The 22,957-nt window shown below is 35.4% G+C and overlaps 1 protein-coding gene across 1 annotated transcript in view; it reads right to left on the bottom strand.

Moving 5' to 3' along the window:
* The window catches only part of LOC111052170 (cubilin), a 231,266-nt gene that overhangs the window by 61,539 nt on the left and 146,770 nt on the right, over positions 1-22,957 (bottom strand). The window contains 4 exon segments of the mRNA XM_039435056.1: positions 2,350-2,556; positions 7,159-7,330; positions 9,695-9,894; positions 20,311-20,652. Coding sequence (XP_039290990.1) covers positions 2,350-2,556; positions 7,159-7,330; positions 9,695-9,894; positions 20,311-20,652 — 921 coding nt within the window.

The raw sequence follows: 22,957 nt of genomic DNA, 5'->3' as shown, positions 1-22,957 counted from the left end.
GTCTCAGTACCCTTTATGAATTATTTTATCACATGTTTCGGACATTCATGCCATTTTCAAGATGTATAGAAAACTATACATCAGTATAGTTTTTCAGTTTTCTATTTATGCAGGGTGACAGAATAACGGGAACTTTTAAAAACGCCATAAAACATTAGTGGGAAGGGCAAAAATGATTTTATTCAATCAAATGTAAAGTTTAAGACTTGCCATTTGAGAATAATTAATAACGTCTATCACTTTTTGACAATTACTTCTTTAAGATGGCTTCCTCCTGCACGAATACACTCTTGAAATCTGTGTTGAGATTCCTGAACGATTGCTGCAACATTACAGCTGGGATATTGTTAATTTAATTCTGAACTGTCTGTTATGATTCAACCACAGTTATTGGTCAAGTTGTGAAAACGTTTAATTTGAGATAGCTTCACAAACAGTAAATCGCAGGTGGACAGATCATGGGACCAGGAAACGCAACCTAATCGTGAGATTACATGGTTACTAAAGAATACTCACTTGCACAGTTGCCATTAACTGCCGTGCAGAGTGGATTTCGCTCACAATTTCATCAATAGTTTTGAATTGATTAAAAATTAAAACAGAATTCAAAATGAAATCCGCAATATCCCAGATGAGATGTTGCAGCGATCAATCAGGAATCGTCAAAACAGATTTCAAGAGTGCATTCGTTTAGGAGGAAGCCATCTTGAAAAAGTAATTGTCAAGAAGTGATAGATGTTATAATTAATTCTCAGAAGGCAAGTCTTGAACTTTGGATTAGTTTGAATAAAATCATTTTTCGCCATACTGCACAGAAAGCAGCTGTTTTCCAGTCCCTACGTAGATCTGAAAGACATTGTTTGCAAACGACTCTCGTCTGACGTCAGAACAGGTTTCTTTCCGGCTAAGGCCGGAAAGAGTACCCTTTCCGGCCGCTAACATGGAACTAAGAAAGGTGAGACTGCTATTTGAAAATGTGTTTGGACAACTGTGCCATATGGTGCATTGTGTTCAGGAGGGTGATATCGGAAATTCCCACCCCACTTTGAGTACCTTACGACGTCTGGTTCTTGAGATATGAGACATCAAAGTTCCCCCCCCCCCTCATAAAACATTCTTATTCAATGTATTATTCTTATTGACCGAGCGAAGTGAGGTCTAAGATTCAAGTCGACGGTTTGGCATTTAGGCTCTTAGGGCCGTTTGCACAGTAACAGTTTAAACTAAATTTCATTTTAAACTGGATTAAATCCGTATCAAGTCTGGTTTGTTATAATGTGTTACATTTTGAGTTTAAGCCACCAGCTGATTAAATTCAGTTTAAGCTTTGACTGTGCAAACGGCCCTTAATGTTTAAATGTTTATATGTTTATATGTTGCGCATTTACAGCGAAACGCGGTAATAGATTTTCATGAAATTTGACAGGTATGTTCCTTTTTTAATTGCGCGTCGACGTATATACATGGTTTTTGGAAATTTTGCATTTCGAGGATAATATAAAAGGAAAAAGGAGCCTCCTTCATACGCCAATATTAGAGTAAAAATCAGACTATAGAATTATTCATCATAAATCAGCTGACAAGTGATTACACAGATGTGTGGAGAAGCCAGTCTATTGCTGTATTTCCCATAAGGTCTATAGTTTCAATCAGGTACTTGTGGATGAGAATACTGCGTGGGGTCTACTGTTCACAGAACTACTAGTATAGCTGATGCCAAAAAGTTAGGCGGCTTCATGGGTCACATGGTGTAACCTACTCACAGCTGATGCAATGCATCTATTTATTGTTTCTTTTTGATTTAAAAATCATCACCTGAGCCAAGCTAGATGACAACTCTACTTGACAACATCAGCTGTTGGAACGCACAAGAGACCCACGAAACCGCCTAACTTTTTGGCGTAGGCTATACCTGTAGTGTGGCGAAAAATATCGTACGCGACTCTCTCTGAAAGGTGTTTACGGTATTCGGATAACATATTCCCGGGAAACTATCCTCATACCGTAAACACTAACTTTCTGTGCTTGTAGCGTAATATACTATTATATTCATCCACTGAGTAGGCACATATGGATAGCATATGAATATCGTACGCGACTCTCTCAGAAGGCGGTATTCGGATAACATATTCCCGGGAAATTATCCTCATACCGTAAACACTAACTTTCTGTGCGTGTAGCGTAATATACTATTTTCCCTTCCCACTAATGTTTTATGGTGTTTGAAAAGTTCCTGTTATTCTGTGTCACTCTGTATTACAGATAGCCCTAAAGAGATAAGAGTCAATAAAGAGCAGCTGCAATATATTTTATTCTGTCGTAACTGAGAAGTCATTCATGTAAACTGACCATTGAGGAAAGCCAGTTTAGTGGAGGTATATTCACAGTCTCCAGGGGAATTTCCCACCAGACCGGTAAGACTGAACATGATAGTGCTGCCGCTAGCGTTCGATTTGAGAACTTCCCACTCGCAGTAGAAAGATGTTAAGTTCATCACCGACGAAGTTCGAATTGAACCAGGTGATCCGATTGAAGTTGTTATCACGCCGCCGCACACTGTTATAACACAACACAAAAAATTAATTGTAAACAATTGACTGCTAGTCGTTCTCTTTAATAGAAGAAATTATAAATTAATAATTAAAAAAATAAGACGTTGATGTTGTGATACCACTATAATTTGTTCAAAATCAATCTAAATTGATTAAAACTTTGACTAAATTTTAAATAATAGAAAACTATATGTCAAAGTCTTAATAAAATACTTAGTAGAAAATAAAAATATCTTCCCAAAGCTGATCAAGAACACTTTTGAAATCCAAGTCAAAAGGTATTTCATTGATAAGTTTCCTGCTTGTGAAAATTAGCTGCTTTCTGATCAATGAAAGTTTAGTAAGATAAACTTGAAATTCCTCTGTTATACCCGGTCTGAAATGATAAGTGTTCTTGATGGAATTAAATAGAGAATGCATTTATTCAAATGCTAATCAATATATAATTATTATTTAACGAAAATCCCCCAAAAATGCTGTATATCACCCCGAAGACTTCTGCTACTGCAGACATTGACAGCAGTGATAAACAGCATTTATTTAGGATTTTCGTTAAATAATAATTATATAGCATTTGAATAAAAGCATTCTCTATTTAATTCCATCAAGAACACTTATCATTTCAGACCGGGTATAACAGAGGAATTCCAAGTTCATCCTACTAAACTTACATTGATCAGAAGGCAGCTAATTTTCACAAGCAGGAAACTTATCAATGAAATACCTTTTGACTTGGATTTCAAAATTAGTGAAAAGAGCGTCAAAGAGTAGATTAAGAGGGAACATTTCTTTACCTTAAATATAGCAATTTAATTTTGCTATTTTATAGCCTTTTCTCTGTACAATGTTTTACGACTCTGCTGTTCTAAAGTTTCTATTGTAATTAATAGTGAAATTAAACCTACATTTTCTGCATTGTTTCAAAACATTATGTTCTTATTTTACTGTTTTGCAACTCTCATCAGTGGGCAAAGATTTTATTTTTGTTGGTGATGCCTAGATTCTATGTTTTATTTTAATTTATTCAAGTATATGTATGAGTAATTATGTTTATTTTATTGATATGTCAATAAGAATAAGAATAAGAATATTTTTATTGCCGTTCAACAAACTTAATTGTAATAGGCTGCCTACGTCAAAATACAGTACGTTTTTTTTAACTGACTGTATTTTGACAGACAGTTAAAAGTTTTAAGACAGTCATATTATAAAGAATTTGTAATATGTCTTGAATATTCTAATTGGCAATAAATGAAATTTAAATTGGATCAGCAGTCTGTGAGCATAAAGAAAAGATGGCATGAGAAAATATCTCTTGAATGTTATGTTGTTGAGGTTTATTTATTTATTTATTTATTTATTTATTTATTTATTTATTTATTTATTTATTTATTTATTTATTTATTTATTAGAACAGTCACAAACACGATATTTGGAAAGAGAAACAGGCAATTGCCCAAAACTTCTTCAATTCCTTGATTTTGGCACATAAATAGTCCCAAGTGAGGTAAAGTTTAAAATTTCTGTTTTCACCAAAGATTAACACTCAGAGAATACGTATTCGAGATATGACTGATGAATTTTGAATTTCGAAGGGTTGATAAGAGCCGGAAATAACACTAAACAATCCGAAAGTTTCAATAATATTGAAATAAACTTGAAAATTTTGAGCAGAAAAATTAAAACTACTATCACTGCAACTATCAGCTGATTTTTTATTATTATGAGTGTACATTATTGTACATTGTAATAATACAGAGTGTCTGATAAGTCACTCCCTATTTTTATACAGCTATAATGTCTTTATTTATGAACCAATTTTGTTAGAACTACATTTGTTAGATAGAGCACTCCTTGATGTTGAATTTAAGACTAATTTTCATTTAAAAATGCCCCCTCTCTCGACTGTGGAAGAAAGAGCCGAAAAAGCAGCTCGTTATGAGGTGTGGGGATCCATGCAACACTGGATGCAAAAACTGTTGAAAATTGCCATTCCAAATTACTAACAACAGGGAGTGTCGCAGATGCAAGACAATCAGGAAGACCATCGACGTCAAGGACAGCAGAGCATGTTGACAGAGTTCGTGAAATGTTTTGCCCTAAGAAATCACTGCGTCAAGGATCTCGTGGAAGTGGTCTTCCACATTACTCTGTTGAAACGATTCTTAAGATCTCAGTGTTTTTGCATCCAGTGTTGCATAGATCCCTCGTTCAGCCCTCCACCATCTTTGTACTCGCACCACAGATCCCCACACCTCATAACGAGCTGCTATTTTGGCTCGTTCTTCCACAGTCAAGAGAGGGGGCATTTCTAAATGAAAATTGGAGTTAAAACAACCTCAAGTGCTCTATCTAACAAATGTAGTTCTAACAAAATTGGTTCATAAATAAATAAATTATAGCTGTATAAAAATAGGGAGTGACTTATCAGAGAAGCTGTAGTTTGAACATTGGACCACTAGGTTCTTGTGTGAAGCCTTCCATTGCTTATAACAATAGAGAAAAGATAGCATAAGATGATATCCCATGGTATAGGACGTTAATGTTTCAATTTGTAATGTGAACTCAAGCCTGAAGTCCTATCAGTTCTTTTTCGTGATGCTATGTGACGCTGGTAGTCTCTCATACTGTGTCATTCTTAAGCCGGGTCCATACTGAACAAACGTTCGACAAACATGTTTGTTGAAACAGTTTGAGCAAATTTTATTATGTTTGACAAACATTGTTTGCCCGTGGCCAGTGTGGACGCGTCACTACACAAAATATATGTAAATGGGGAGAACAGGTTTTGTGTTTCACAGCAAACACTGAAAATGTTTGGAAAAACAGTAATTTTTTGTTTGACAAACAATAACTGTCCAAACTTTTTAAAATGTTTGTACCTGAGCCCTTCAACAAACATGTTTGCCGAACATGTATTGTTCAGTGTGGACACGGCTTTACACTCTCACCCGGCCAAAACAGTGATAATAGACGGTAGTCAACAGTAATCGGCTTGAAATTTGGGACGTAAACGACCTATACCATGAGATATCATGCTATCTTTTCTCTATTGTATCATCATAAATGATACAGTATCACCACACATGATAAAGTATCAACATAATTGATACAGTATCATCTCTACTTGATACTCAACATCATAATTTTAAACAAAACTTCCAAAATGAATGAATTCATCATGCATCTTCTCATATGCTATCATTTCTCTATTTTATCACCATAAATGATACAGTATCACCACAAAATGTAAGTGTTTCACGACACATGATAAGATATCAACACAATATTGAAACAGTATCATATCCACTTGATACATAACACCATAATTTGATACAAAACTTCCAAACTGAATGAATTCTACAATAGTGTCAACACAATGTGATTCAGTATCATCTCTACTTGATACACAACACCTTAATTTGATACAAAACTTCCAAACTGAATGAATTCTACAATAGTGTCAACACAATATGAAACAGTATCATATCCACTTGATACATAACACCATAATTTGATACAAAACTTCCAAACTGAATGAATTCTACAATAGTGTCAACACAATGTGATTCAGTATCATCTCTACTTGATACACAACACCATAATTCGATACAAAACTTCCAAACTGAATGAATTCTACAATAGTGTCAACACAATATGATACAGTATCATCTCTACTTGATACACAACACCTTATTTTGATACAAAACTTCCAAACTGAATGAATTCTACAATAGTGTCAACACAATATGATACAGTATCATATATACTTGATACACAACACCATAATTTGATACAAAACTTCCAAACAGAATGAATTCTACAATAGTATCAACACAATATGATACAGTATCATCTCTACTTGATACACAACACCTTAATTTGATACAAAACTTCCAAACTGAATGAATTCTACAATAGTATCAACACAATGTGATACAGTATCATCTCTACTTGATATACAACACCATAATTTGATACAAAACTTCCAAACTGAATGAATTCTACAATGGTATCAACACAATGTGATACAGTATCATCTCTACTTGATACACAACACCATAATTTGTTACAAAACTTCCAAACTGAATGAATTCTACAACAGTATCAACACAATTGATACAGTATCATCTCTACTTGATACACAACACCTTAATTTGATACAAAACTTCCAAACTGAATGAATTCTACAATAGTATCAACACAATGTGATACAGTATCATCTCTACTTGATATACAACACCATAATTTGATACAAAACTTCTAAACTGAATGAATTCTACAATAGTATCAACACAATATGATACAGTATCATCTCTACTTGATATACAACACAATAATTTGATACAAAACTTCTAAACTGAATGAATTCTACAATAGTATCAACACAATATGATACAGTATCATCTCTACTTGATACACAACACCTTAATTTGATACAAAACTTCCAAACTGAATGAATTCTACAATAGTGTCAACACAATATGATACAGTATCATACATACTTGATACACAACACCATAATTTGATACAAAACTTCCAAACTGAATGAATTCTACAATCATGGGATATCTTCTTATGATATATTTTCTGAGGTTCTACTCACAGGCCGGATTATCTGAAGAGAACTCAGCCTTGAATCCACGATGCACAGTACGTCTGTTGACTGCATAGTTCACCACCATCATGTTACTGGTGCTTTCGAAAACACGCCCCGTGTGGTTTGAGCCAGTGAGCATTGCGATACGGTACGAGTAGCTTTCTGGGTTGTTAGAGAGCTAAAACAACATTTTTTTTCATTTATTGACATTCAAAAATCATTATATTATGCAATATTATGATTGGGAGAAGACAATATGTGTGAAATCCTACAAGAATTTATCGTAGCTCAAAGTCAAAACAAGCAGGGCCAAGCCATACGAAGCGTTTTCAGAAATTGTATGAATAAATAACATTTATTTAATTATGAATTATTATTATTATTCTATAGTGAGATTTACTCCAAACTGTAGCATCGACTGATCCTATACTATTAAACGAGCAACTTCTGTTTATATGTTTAGATGTTTGGATGTTTGTATTTCACCGGATCTCAAAAATGGCTCTAATGATTCTCACGAAATTCAGAACATAGTAGGCTTATGATATAAAGATTCTATTGCACTAAGTCTCATCCCTGGGAAAACTCGCTGAAGGACATTAAAATGATAATCATTATTATTCATCCTTGAAAAAACAGCTGATGATAATTATTTCATCGTCTGTTGGTGATGGAAGTGAGTGAGCGAGTTCATGTGTGTGGGACTGTGTCAAAATTATGACTCAGCTGTTGAACTTTTGTAATCATTCAATCAGGTACTTAGTGCCGGTTGCAAAAAATCCGGGTTATTTTCAATCCTGGTTAACTCCAGTAGATCCATCTTTTTGAAATGGTCTTTTCTGATTTGGTTCACGTGAAATTAATCAGGATGAAAATTTAACCGGCTTTTGTGCAACCGGGCCTTTGTGAGGGAAATTTTTGCATTCCTCTGGGAATTAATCTCAATTTACTGTGATTAGATAAAACATTTCTGTATGAACTATGAATGTTATTATAATTTCTTCTTTTGTAATAAATTTTTTATGCTTTTGTACTCCAGAGCGAAGCTCGGTCCCCGATATTGGCTTTGTTTAGGGAGGTAGTGTTTCAGGTCGCAATTGATCTATTTCAGGGCCTCTGAAATGTCCTAACGACTGCTTTTAGGCAGCCGGGACCAACGGATTTACGTGTCCATCCGAAACACGGGAGTGGCTCGAGAAGATACAAGTGCATTATTTTACAAGTGTAAGATACAAGTGCATTATTCGTCTCTTATAATCCATTGTAAAAATGTTCAAACATATTAGTATCATTGTGCTAGTTGATGCTTAGGGTAATAGATATAGTTTTAGATTTTTTGGAATTTTTGTATTATCTGTTGTAGCATAAATTTGTATTAATTTGATGATAACCTCGACACATATATTATATAGTGAGGTATCATTTTGTAAACCTTGAATATTGTTATATTATTGAAAATTTATAAGAAAATAATATTTAATAATCCTGAATTTATTAATAAACTCCTCTGGATGTGTCGTCCAACATCCAGAGAAATTAATATAGTAATATTTATGGTTGCCATGAAAAAAATTTTAATGTGAAATTTTCAGATCAATATTAGGCCCTATCATCAAAATTTGTATATTTGTTTGCTTTTTGAATGTGATTTTGTGTTTGAAAATATTTTCTTGATTTTAAACTTCATAAAATAAAAACTCAGGAAGTGAAAGTGCAAATTTTTAGTGAGAAAACATGAAGAACCCAATATATAACCTATAAACTTGAGTGTTGATAGGAAATGACATTGGGTAATAGACTAGTAGTTCTGTGAACAGTAGACCTCACGCAGTATTCTCATCCACAAGTACCTGATTGAAACTATAGACCTTATGGGAATACAGCAATAGACTGGCTTCTCCACACATCTGTGTAATCACTTGTCAGCTGATTGATGAATAATTCTATAGTCTGATTTTCACTCTAATATTGGCGTGTGGAGGAGGCTCCTTTTTCCTTTTATATTATCCTTGAAATGCAAAATTTCCAAAAACCTTGTATATAGGTCGACGCGCAATTAAAAATGGAACGTACCTGTCAAATTTCATGAAAATCTATTACCGCGTTTCGCCATAAATGCACAACATATAAACATTCAAACATTTAAGCATTAAGAGAAATGCCAAACCGTCGACTTGAATCTTAAGCTGCGTACATATATTCGCGCTTCCAACCAGCACCGAGCACGCTCCTCCCTCGTACCGCCCTCGTACCACCATCGAACCACAGTCGCACCGCCCACGCACCCATCATGAACGTTATGGAAGATGTTAGATCTTCTCGCGTTCCCCGGTCGAACCACTGTTGCTCCCCGGTCGATCATCAATCGCTCTGCTGGAGTGACGTTCGGTTGCGGAGCAGAGCGAAAGTCTGTACGCACCTTTAGACCTCACTTCGCTCGGTCAACTACGGTAAGGCAGAACATCAGAAAGGTTCTCTCTGCCGATGAAAGCCATATGAATTAATGAAAAAAATAGTAATATTTTCTAATTTGAATACTCACAGTGATCCTCTGCAACGCCCACATCTTCGAATTTCCCACAGCGGTGTCATCCATATCGAGGTCTATAATTTTGAAAGTGACTCTCCGCCCCTTGGGCACGTAGATACGCCACTGACAGTAGTAGAAGTCCTGCACCCCTGGCTTGGGGTAGTTAGGGCTCTCAATCACCCCTTGAGATTGTCTCAGTTCGGTGCGGCACTCTGAAGCAAGAATAGTCAAGAATCAGATCAAATCAAGTTTAGATATGACTATAGTAAGGTCCACGTTATAATGGCAGTATTTGATTAACATTAATTTTGCTATCATTGTCTATCATTCGACAAATCAGGTCAAGGTTCAGAAGATGAATACATTATGGAAAAATCTAGAATCAACAATCAGATTAGATCAATATACGATTGTTCAGGTACCGTATGACTATAGTGAAGTCCACGTTATAATGCAAGGATAGTATAGCTGTGTAGGATAGTTGACCGAACGAAGTGAGGTCTAAAGTTATATATATAAAAGACAATAGATTTAGGAACTGTAGAGTAAGCACTTTGTACTAGTATTTAAACCTCTGTAAGATTATTTCTCGTGTCATTCCGTTACCAATAGTCATGCTGCCATTATGTATGTGTTTTATTCACTAAATAAATCTTTTTAAAAAGTGAGTTGCGCGTTCGTTTATCATATCTGGCGCCCGATGCACAGGGACTACAGAAGTTTTTTCGGTAAAAGTTCAATTAACTTTTTCGCGACCTACGTTCTCGAGTGCCGAAAAACGTGAGTTTCAACTCTTTATCTGTGGTTCTACAACCCTACACGGACAACTCAACTCCAACTACACGCTGGCAAGCAGACGAGACATCACCCGATACGACGCTTGCAGAACTTTCCGCAGCCCATCGTCGGACGAGGAGGAAGACCCGGATCAGGACTCTACTGCAGTAAGTCCTTCCGTCAACGCAGAGATCATCCATCAAGAAACAAGGTTAGAAACTCTTTCTAATATTACCATGGCAACTAGCAAGCCCTTACCACATGAACTTCTTAAGTGCATACCGAGATACGATGGAACAGCTTACAAATTACCTCATTTCATTTCAACTTGTGAAGATTTACAGAGAGCTTATTGTACAGATCACAAAGCAGACAAAACAGAAACACCCAAAATTTTTTTCAAAGCAGACAACGTCGATTCCAAAACAATGAGAGATTTTATCAACCGCACTTCCAACAACAGAGCTTCTACTCGCCACCAAGTAGCTCCCAACCTCACAACTTTCAACAAAGTTTTTCAAGTCCAAACTTTCAGCAACAAAGAAATCTTCAACAACAAAATTTCCAACAACGCTTCCCACAACAACAAAATTTCCAACAACGTTTCCCACAACAACAAAACAGTAATTTCAAACCAAGTACTCCGATAAATAACTCATCAAACACAGTATCCATGCGCACTCAGCGAACGGATCCAGTACAAAAATTGAGGAATTATAAGTCTCCATATGAAGTCAACTATCTGGAAGAAGACCACTTAGATTGCCAGAGTAGTGAGTACACTCAGAACCCGATTCAAAATATGCAATCTCAACTTGACACTTTGACTGAATCGCTGAACAAACTAACCGACCATTTTTTAGGGTCAGGCCCCCAATATGCAACGGACCCACCCAGCGATTCGACTTAAACATCCTTAATAAATCGCTTCCTTACTTTGTAGATCAGAAGGATAGGAAATGGCTCGTCGATACCGGATCTGCAAAGAACTATGTTCATCCTTCACTAGTCTCTCCTGGCGTAACTCGTCACAAAGAGGATTTTATTGTGAAAACTCCCGTTGGAGAAAGCACAGGGAATGAGTATGTGTTTTGTAATATAGAGAATGTATTTTCCAAACCTCATAAGATAAAACTGTATATATTTGATTTTTCGTCCAAGTATGATATACTGCTTGGGAATGAAACCATGCGTGCATATAAAATGCGATTAAACTTTGATAATAATAAGCTAGAATATAAGGATGGAGAGAAAGATTTGTTATTTTTGTTCGATAATAAGAGTGTTAAATTGCAACCAGGCTACAACGTGATTTCGGTCCCGGTTAAGTCAGCCTCGGATATGACGTTAGGAATAATTAAAGAAGTAAATGCAGATAAATATAGAATTGAAGAAGGACTTGTTAATATAGATAGTAATGAATGTATGTGTTTAGTTTTCGCCCATGAACTTACGACCATTTGTCCTGAGCCAATGGAGGTTGAACAAGTAGAAACTATAGTTGATTGTACAGATATAAGTGATTCATGTAAATCGAAATTTTCTAAGCTTATAAATGACATTCCAAATCTTCTACGAACAGATCATATGAATGAGGAGGAAAGAGACAACATCTTGAAATTAGTAAAACAGTATCCTGAAATTGTAAAACTAGAAAACGAGATATCAAGTAGCAGGAACTTAATGAAACATAAGATAATTACTACAGATGAAAATCCAGTTTACACGAAAAATTACCGGCATCCCCAAATCTTCCGAGAAGATATTCGATTGGAAATAGACAAACTTTTAAGGAACAAAATAATTCAACACTCAAACTCTCCCTACAACTCCCCGATTTGGGTCGTACCCAAGAAAGCGGATGCATCAGGACAACGAAAGATCAGAATGGTTGTAGATTTTCGAAAATTGAATAACAAGACTGTAGATGATAAGTATCCCTTGCCCAACATTGAGGACTTATTTGGAAAGATAGGACGTGCTACTTATTTCTCTGCTATCGACTTAGAATCAGGATTTCACCAGATTGAACTGCACCCAGACTCCATCCCGAAAACAGCTTTTTCTACTGAAAATGGCCACTATGAATTTCTACGCCTCCCCTTTGGACTAAAGAATTCACCCAGTTTCTTCCAGAAGTGTATGGACATGATTTTCGCGAAAATGGACAATGTTTTAGTGTACATGGACGATATTATTGTTTTTTCTGACAACCTCACTGAACATTTGAAACACCTCAAATCAGTATTTGAAAAATTAAAAGAACACAACTTGAAAATCCAGCTTCATAAAACAGAATTTTTCAAGCGCGAACTGTTGTACTTGGGTCATATAATTTCAGAAAACGGAATACAACCAAACCCCATGAAAATAGACGCAGTGAAGAATTTTCCTTTACCTCGTACTCCTAAAGAAGTTAAACAATTTTTAGGACTTACAGGATATTACCGAAAAATGATTAGAGATTATGCAAAGATAGCAAAACCACTCACCACCGTTTTAGGTAAGGAAAAACCATTCAATCCACACGATAAGGACTTCCAAGCAGCATTTGAGAAATTGAAACTTATGTTACAAAATGGACCTATACTACAATTGCCTGATTTTTCTCGTCAGTTCATACTCACATGTGACGCGAGCAACTTTGCAATGGGAGCTGTTCTTTCTCAAATATTTGATGGGAAGGACCTACCAATCGCGTTTGCATCCCGTACTCTAAATAAACATGAAGTAAACTTATCAACTATAGAGAAGGAACTACTAGCAATCGTTTATGCATGCAAACACTTTCGTCCTTACCTGTATGGAAGGAAATTTTTAATTCAAACGGACCACAAACCTTACAATGGTTACACAATATCAAGGAACCCAATTCGAAACTAATTAGATGGAAACTCTATTTAGAAGAATTTGATTTCGACATCAAATACGTGAAAGGCCGGACGAATTTCGTGGCTGACAGCTTATCTCGCATTCCAAGTCACCCTGTTAACATGCTCAACCCCGAACCAGATGATGATTTAGAGGATCTCAGTCGAGTTGTTTTGGACGAGTTTCTTCGTGAATGTGGAAATGGAAATCAAGATACTAATAATGACGATGCCGCAAGTATAGGTGTAACAATTCACTCTCAGGATAGTTCGAATAGTCAAGTTGCAATAATGGAAGAAGACAAAATCATGAATGTAGAACATAATCAGTTGATATTAGAAAGAGGTAACGATCCTCTGAAAATTCAGAAAATTTTTGACAAAACAAGATTGACTTTTTACATACTTAACCCGTTTGATAAGGAAGAAATCAAGAACAAATGCCTAGAATATCTTCTACCGAACACAACATACGGTATATATTGTTACAAGAAAGGCGCTCTCGAGCTTGATTATGAAGTGATGTATACAAGTTTTGTTAATATCATAACGGACTCGTTTCAAACAGTCAAACTGAAACGCTACAAGAAGATCAATCTGGATGTTACTGATGGAGAAGAACAGAAGGACATTGTCGCTAACTACCACCGTGGGAAAACGTGCCATCGAGGAATCAATGAAAGCTACAATCATATTCGGAAAACCTACTACTGGCCATCAATGCTTCGCGATATAACAGCCTACATTAATAAGTGCCAAATTTGTTTAAAAGTAAAATATGATAGGAACCCAGTGCAAGTAGAATATAAAGTTGCTCCTACACCACACAAACCTTTTGAAAAATTGCAGATAGACACTTTCCAGTACGATAAGATCAAATTTCTTACGGTAATAGATTGCTTTTCTAAACGGTTAGCAGCGTACCACTTAGAAAGTTTGAATCAAATCGAGATTCAGAAAATACTTTTCGACTACCTTTCATCTTTTCCAACTCCGCAAATAGTACAAATGGATAATGGACGAGAATTCGATAATAACAGCCTACGAGAATTTTTCAAATTGTATGACATTGAACCATACTATGTGACGCCTGGCCACCCTGATTCGCAAGGACTTCTAGAACGAGCGCATTCCACCCTCATCGAACTTCTCAACGCTCTTCAATTGGAAAACAAGAATAGGACAACACTTGAAAACATGAAATTAGCCCTGATAGCGTTCAACAACACGCTTAATTCCAATCTAAAACTAACACCCATGGAGATTACATATGGAGTTTCGAAGAATCCATATATGAATGATTTGGTTAATACATTAGTAACAGAGGAACGAACGAATGATTATCTGGATAAACTGAAAACAATTCACAATTTCGTTAAAGGAAAAATAATAACTGAGAAAGAGACAAGAACAACAAAAGTAAATCAAGACCGTGAAAAAGAGATTGAAATTCCGGATGAACCGTACATCAAGACGACGTTCAATAAGAAGAATAAGCCGAAATATTTCAAAGTGAAATATGATAAGAACACCAATCTAGCGACAAATTCAAGAGCGATCCAGAAACGCCCCTTCAAGATTCATCCCAATCGCATTAAGCGACCACGTAAAGTGAACAAAACTAATGATAATTCTGTTTCAGATGAACGAACACCTCCGCCGAAGGCGAAACAACCCAAAGATCCGCCACAAGACAAGTCTAAAACTGGCAGACTTCGCCCTCCTGATTGTCAGCCTGGCAGCCCTCAACCTGGCCCCAGTAGACGCATTCAAGACGACTGACCTCTCACGATCAGCAGGAGTTGTACCCATCCGAATCCAGGATGCTTTCATCATTAACAGAACCTACACCTACGTGCATAACATCAACATTACAGCTTTACAAAATGAACTTTCTACACTCAAAAATTCAATACAATTGTTAAATAGAAAAGAAACCGATAAAACAAAAATTAAATTACTTCAATTACATCTCGATCAAGTTACCATGAAATTCGATCATATTTTGTTAAATAAATTTCGAATAAAAAGAGGTCTTTTTAATGGATTAGGTTCCGCTATTTCTTGGTTAACAGGAAATATGGATGCTGATGATAAAGCTAAATATGATGAAATTTTGACAAAAGTGCATTCCAACGAAATTAGTTTAGAACATGATCTTAAGAATCAAGTTTCAATCAACAAAAATCTAATTAGTCGCTTTAACAATGGAATTGATGTAATCCACGCTAATAATTTGAAACTTAACAATTATTTTAATTCTGTCAACAGTAAATTTGATTCTGTAGAACTGAATGAACAGCATCATATTTTGTTTGACACGCTAACAATAATTCACAATAGAATAGATGATATAGGAACGAGTTTGGAATTTTGTAAACTCAACATAATTCATTCAAGCATCCTCACTTTTGACGAGATGGCGCGTGTCATCAGAGCTATTAAATTACAATTGATATCCGATGAGCCTAAGGTGCTATGGGAATTAGGAAGTGTTCATTGTTCTATTCATAATGATATTATTTCTTATTTTATTGAATTGCCACTTGAATCTAATTTGTACGAAACACTTTTTATGCTGTCTTATCCTGTAAAAACGAACAATGAAATAATTACGATACATGTTGATCCATCATTAGTTATTAAAGGCCATGAATTGTATGAAGGCGATTGCCAGTTATTGAATAATAATTATTATTGTAGAAATGCCACACAAGTTGTTAACAAGTGTGTAGAAGAATTGGTTAGTGATAAGAAATTGAATAGCTGTAGGACTTTAGTTATCAAAGGGTATAGTTCTTTTATTAAATATATTCCGATTATAAACCAATATTTAATGTTTAACATCAGCAAGAGTTCAATTGTTCACGGCTCAAGAAATATTGTAACATATCCAAAATCTACACAACTAATAGCCCTTGAAAAAGATGAAGCATTATTAAATTTTAGTAAACCTTATACATTTTGGGAAAGTAATGTTCTATATCCTACTGAAGTACCGACTTATGAAAATAAAATAATCACTAATTTTACTTTTGAAGAAATACATAAGGCAAATACTTATTTAGAGCCATTACTGATTCTTGAAGATTTTGTAGTTAGTAGCAACTTATCAGAATATGTAGTTTATATATTAATGGCGTGCTTAATACTTATTATATTATATGTAGTTTTTCATTCTCATGTATTCAATAACAAACTTGTAATTCCAGACAAGAAATTAGATAATGTTCAATTTCACTTAGAAAAATCTAAAATATTTCTTACACCCCAGCTACCCTTATGAAGGTGAGGACACCTTCATCTTAAGGGGGGAGGAGTTATATATATAAAAGACAATAGATTTAGGAACTGTAGAGTAAGCACTTTGTACTAGTATTTAAACCTCTGTAAGATTATTTCTCGTGTCATTCCGTTACCAATAGTCATGCTGCCATTATGTATGTGTTTTATTCACTAAATAAATCTTTTTAAAAAGTGAGTTGCGCGTTCGTTTATCATATCTTAAGATTCAAGTCGACAGTTTGGCATTCCTCTTAATGTTTATATGTTGCGCATTTACGGCGAAACGCGGTAATAGATTTTCATGAAATTTGACAGGTATGTTCCTTTTTTAATTGCGCGTCGACGTATATACAAGGTTTTTGGAAATTTTGCATTTCAAGGATAATATAAAAGGAAAAAGGAGTCTCCTTCATTATACGCCAATATTAGAGTAAAAATCAGACTATAGAATTATTCATCATAAATCAGCTGACAAGTGATTACACAGATGTGTGGAGAAGCCAGTCTAAAGCTGCGTACACATATACGCGCTTCCAACCCGCACCGAGCACGCTCCGCCCTCGTATCGCCTTCGTTCCTCCATCGAACCACAGTCGCTCCGCCCCCGCACCCATCATGAACGTTACGGAAGATGTTAGATCTTCTCGCGTTCCCCGGTCGAACCACTGTTGCTCCCCGGTCGATCATCAATCGCTCTGCTGGAGTGACGTTCGGTTGCGGAGCAGAGCGAAAGTCTGTACGCACCTTATTACTGTATTTGTATAAGGTCTATAGTTTCAATCGAAGACATTAAAGAGGTATGCATCTTTAAGCTGGGTTTACACCATAGTTATTAACAAAATGTTAATAACTTAATCCTTATAGATTCTATGAGATTGAACGCAAGTTGACAAACACACATGTTCATCATGTGTATGATAAGTTATGTTCAATCCAATATAATCTATAAGGATTGAGTGATTAACATTTTGTAAATAAATTTGGTCTAATCGCAGCTTTAAGGTCTTTGGTTTCAATATTTTGTTTTGCAGTCATGGTATTATTATGCGTGTCCATCAGTATCAATATTCTCACATTCAAAAAAACTCTAATAGGTGATTAAAAATAATCAAATAAACCAAATAATGCTGAAGAAATTAGAATATTTTTGATTGAAATAAAATAGTTTTCATTAGATGGAAAGATTATCACGGAACTGGATGAATATTATATTTATTCAATCATTCAGAATTACACAACTTACAGAAAAGTACCACAGGCTAAATCGCCCAAAACGGTTCCAATTCTAATTTATACAACAGTCCAAATGTAGTTAGGTTATGTATCACTTCAAAATTCTTCAATTTACAATTCAAAACACATAATTCATCACACACAAATCATTTTCAAATTAAAAAAAAAGTTTTAAATTGAATTAAATTAGTTACAAATAGTTGTAACTTGAAATTCCAAACTTTGAAAAACCGATTAAATTTTGAGACCGAAAGGACAAACGCACTATAATATATAGTGAACTCAAATCGTATATAAATTCTCCAATAGAAAAATATTCTATTCATTGTTTAAATTAACATAAATATTATGGAATTAAATTATGGAATACAAATTCAAACGTGAACTGATTTTGTTAACATTTAAAACAGTTGACATCAGGTACTTGTGGATGAGAATATTGCGTGAGGTCTACTGTTCACAGAACTACTAGTATATGATAGATGGGACTGCATACTATTCATGGTTATAATGGCAGTATTTGATTTGATTACCATTGGTGTTGCTATACTTGTCTATCAGGGTTTAGAAGACATTTTGAAAATGTAAAGTGTAGTAGTGTTCCACGATTGAACACACATGCACCCGGTTGCAGAAAAGTGTAACTTTTTCTTTTTAACCTGTCGTCTCCTTCTTCAACTTCATATTATTCTCCTTCTACTCGCATTTCTTCTAACTCTCCTCTTCCCTTGTTGAATTATTTTTCTTCTTCTTCTCCTATTCATTTTTCTCTCTCTCTCTCTCTCTCTCTCTCTCTCTCTCTCTCTCTCTCTCTCTCTCTCTCTCTCTCTCTCTCTCTCTGGTAGATATATTTGTATTTGGTAGATATTTGTATCTGGTAGATATATATAGTATTTGGTAGAGAGTTAGTGGGGAGGATATTTTTAATATTCTTTCCGAAGAATGGACATTGATATGTGCAAAGCTCCGCCAATTTATGTAGATGCATAACAATATAATTATCTATAGTTATTATATTACAAATTGCTTTTTCATATCATATGTAGTTCAATAATTATTTTCTTAGTCAATATTATGTAAATTCATCTATAATTTTGCTGTATTGTAAGCTATTGTATATAAGTGTATAAGCCAGTATATATTGTAATCTACATAAATAAAGTAGCTACTCAATCCTCAATCAATCTCTCTCCTCCAAGAGTCTACAGTTCTTCTGATATAAGCTTTTCTACAACAGCAGAATATTGAAATTCAGGACATGGGAAATAAAACTAGTAGTTCTGTGAACAGTAGACCTCACGCAGTATTCTCATCCACAAGTACCTGATTGAAACTATAGACCTTATGGAAATACAGCAATAGACTGGCTTCTCCACACATATGTGTAATCACTTGTCAGCTGATTTATGATGAATAATTCTATAGTCTGATTTTTACTCTAATATTGGCGTATGAAGGAGGCTCCTTTTTCCTTTTATATTATCCTTGAAATGCAAAATTTCCAAAAACCTTGTATATACGTCGACGCGCAATTAAAAAAGGAACATACCTGTCAAATTTCATGAAAATCTATCACCGCCTTTTCCGTAAATGCGCAACATATAAACATTTAAACATTGAGAGGAATGCCAAACCGTCGACTTGAATCTTATCAAATCAAATCAAAATTGTTTATTGTCATTACAAAACAAATTGTATAACAAGGTCAGGTACATTTGCAATTTATAACATTCTTCATTCATCAATACATGAATAAGTATGGTAACGTTTTTTAACACTAACAATAATAATAGTAATAACAAATCAACAATATAAAAACAGGACAACAACAATAATATTCTATATGTCTATAGATGTGTTATCAAGTGTCAAACATTCTACAAACTCATTAACACTATAGATACAAAGCTCCCACAACATATCTTTCACGCATTTTTTAAAACTGCTCATATTTAATTCTCTGACTTCCGTTGGCAACAAGTTATTAATTTTCTTTCCAAATTCATGAAAACTGTTCAGAGTTAGTTGTAAGTTACATTGACTTCTATGGAACAATGTCTTCTGGCGTGTTCCATAATTGTGAATGTAATTATTTGTCTGCATTTCATGCATGTAACTTTTTACATACAACAGACACTCAAGAATAAAAAGAGATGGAACCGTTAGTATTCTTAGCTCTCTGATCAAAGGTTTATAATGAGTTCTACAGTGGACATTAAAAATAGCTCTCACAGCTCTTTTTTGTAAAATCATGAGCTTTTTCATTTCAGACGAGTGTCCCCAAACCACTATGCCATATGCCAAATGACTTTGAATGTGTGCATAGTAAATTGACAGCAATACATCAACATTGACAAATCATTGACATTGACAACACATCAACTTAGACCTCACTTCGCTCGGTCAACAATATCCTCTAAAGGCCGAAATTTATAAAAAATTGTAAATATAACCTATATTTACCTTGGGCAGTATGGTTGAACTCAACCAAAAACACCAGTTTGTTGCTGCCAAATTGAGTGCTACTGAGCATGCGTCCAGCTGCCAGCTGATCCCTGAGAAATGTTAGTCGTGCCCTGTTGGTGAACATACGGTTCGTGTAGAGCGACAGCCTGGGGTGGAAGAAGGGGCCGGGGCTGAATGGGGGAGGTCCGAGTACAGAGCTCACCGAACTCCTTGGCATCGCCTCGATGGAGTCAGGGGATGACTGGAAGGTGATAAAAACCTCGTTGCCAGGCGAGTGTATCACCTCGGTCGGAGAATGATTTGAGTTGCAGATAGTTCTTGATGTTGTGTTTGAATCGCCTGCAAATAAAATTCAACAATTATACTCCGTACAAAATTACTTTTGACTTGGAGAAACATGCACAGCAGAGAAAGAAAGGGATACAGCGGCGCGATGTTGCCGTTCTGAACTGGCCAGCGTTCTCTAATTTCCAATAGAAGTTGCATTTCTTCAAATGCTAATTATTATTAAACGAAAATCACAATTAAATGCTGTAAATCACCCCGATGACTTCTGCTACTGCAAATATTGACAACAGGGTAAACAGCTATGGTGAGGTCCACGTTATAATGGCAGTGTTTGATTAGCAATGGTATTGCTATCCTTGTCTATCATTCAACAAAGCGGATAGCGCTATCTCTTTCTCGCTTTGCTCTGTTGCCAGATCATCTTTTAACATTGTAGAATTAATAATCAATTAATAAAATATCTCATCTTAATTATGTAATTAATTCATTATTAAATTATTGAAAAATATAATTTCTTGCTCAATAAAATATAATTGTTCATTTTAAACGACAATGAACAGTTAATATAACATCAATAAACCTGTATCAGCTACCGTCTATAGAAGGCATTGACAAGACAGACCTGATCGGCAACGTTGTTCTCCTATCTTTCTCCACTGCCATTATAACGTGGACCTCACTATAGATGGGAATTCTAGTAGGTATCGGGATCAATTCCTGAGCTGGCAAATAATTTTTGGATATTAGCTCTCATCTTATTTCCATCTAGCCTGTTAACCCTGTTGTAAAAATTTTCAGTAGCAGAAGTCTTCGGGGTGATTTACAGTATTTAACTTTGGATTTTCGTTCAATAATAATTATCTATACATATAAAAGCGAAATGGCACTCACTCACTGACTCACTCACTAGCAGAACTAAAAATCTACCGGACCAAAAACGTTCAAATTTGGTAGGTATGTTCAGTTGGCCCTTTAGAGGCGCACTAAGAACGGATTTGAAAAAAAATCCAAAGATACGCCCAAAATCTGCGTTTTTCCAGCATTTTTTTTAACGTTTCTCAGCTTTATCGAGAACAAATGAACAGAAATAGTTCAAATTTAGTACAAAAGCTCAGCTAGGGTTATTACACCCTTTTGTTAAAATAAATTTGCAATAACGTCGAAGATACGCCCAAAATTAGCGTTTATCCAGCGTTTTTTCCAAGATTTATCGAGAACAAATGAACAGAAATTCTTCAAATTTAGTACAAAAGCTCAGCTAGGGTGTAATAATGTTGTGTTCGAAGGAATTTGCAATAACGTCAAAGATACGCCCAAAATTAGCGTTTTTCCAGCGTTTTCTTGCTCTTTCTCACATTTATCGAGGACAATTAATGAACAGAAAATGCTCAAATTTACTACAGAAGCTCACCTGGGGTGTAATAATGCACAGCTGGGGTGTAATTGTGTTATAAGGAATTTGAAATAACGCCAAAGGTACGCCCAAAATTAGCGGGTTTTTGCGTTTTCTCAGTTCTTTCATCAAGTAATAAGACAGAAAATATTCAAATTCGGTACAGAGGTCTAAAAATTTCGTGATGGGGTGACTTATTTAATATTTCATTAGAGATACGCCCAAAATCAGCGTTTTTCCAACGTTTTTCTCAGCTTTTCTGCGTTTTCTCAGTACTTTGACTTTCTGATGGAATGAAGCATGCTCAAATGAAAAATGCAGGCAAGCGAAGCGAGCCCGCTGATCTCATTTTTGGACTATCCAGTCGGGGTCCAGGGGGCGGAGCCCCCCTGGCTAGACGGATATAGCGAGCGAAGCGAGCCTCATGGCTAGTTCTTATAATATATCTACAAAAATATAGAACGACACGTTAACAAGTGACAAGATACCACTCACAAAAAATACAGTACTTTTCAGCTTAATCCGATTGGTGATTGGTAATGATTATAAATCAGCTTGATTTAAAACTATTGTCCATTAATTATTATTATTGAATGAAACTCTCAATTAAATGTCAGCATGAGTCAGCATGATATGGAATCTGAAAGTAGAAGAGCTCTTCAGAAACTAGAAGAATGGCTGGCCTCAAATATGTTGGTACTAAATTACAATAAGACTCCATTCAGGTTCCATGCAGATTCCATTCAGAACGGCTCGGGAAGCAGTATTGGATACGAGAGATGGTAACATAGGTTCAGCAAACGAGGCAAAGGTACTTGGAGTAGTGCTGGACTCTGAACTCTCCTGGCGACCTCATCTAGACCAACTAAAAAGCAAACTAAACTCGACAGTATTTGTTCTTAGAACCGTGAAGAAATTGGATGCAGGAACGCTTAGAAGTGTTTATTTTGCCGTGTTCCATTC

The sequence above is a fragment of the Nilaparvata lugens genome, chromosome 8, assembly GCF_014356525.2.
Source record: "Nilaparvata lugens isolate BPH chromosome 8, ASM1435652v1, whole genome shotgun sequence".
Classification (NCBI taxonomy): domain Eukaryota; kingdom Metazoa; phylum Arthropoda; class Insecta; order Hemiptera; family Delphacidae; genus Nilaparvata; species Nilaparvata lugens.
This window is presented reverse-complemented; position numbering and strand designations above follow the sequence as displayed.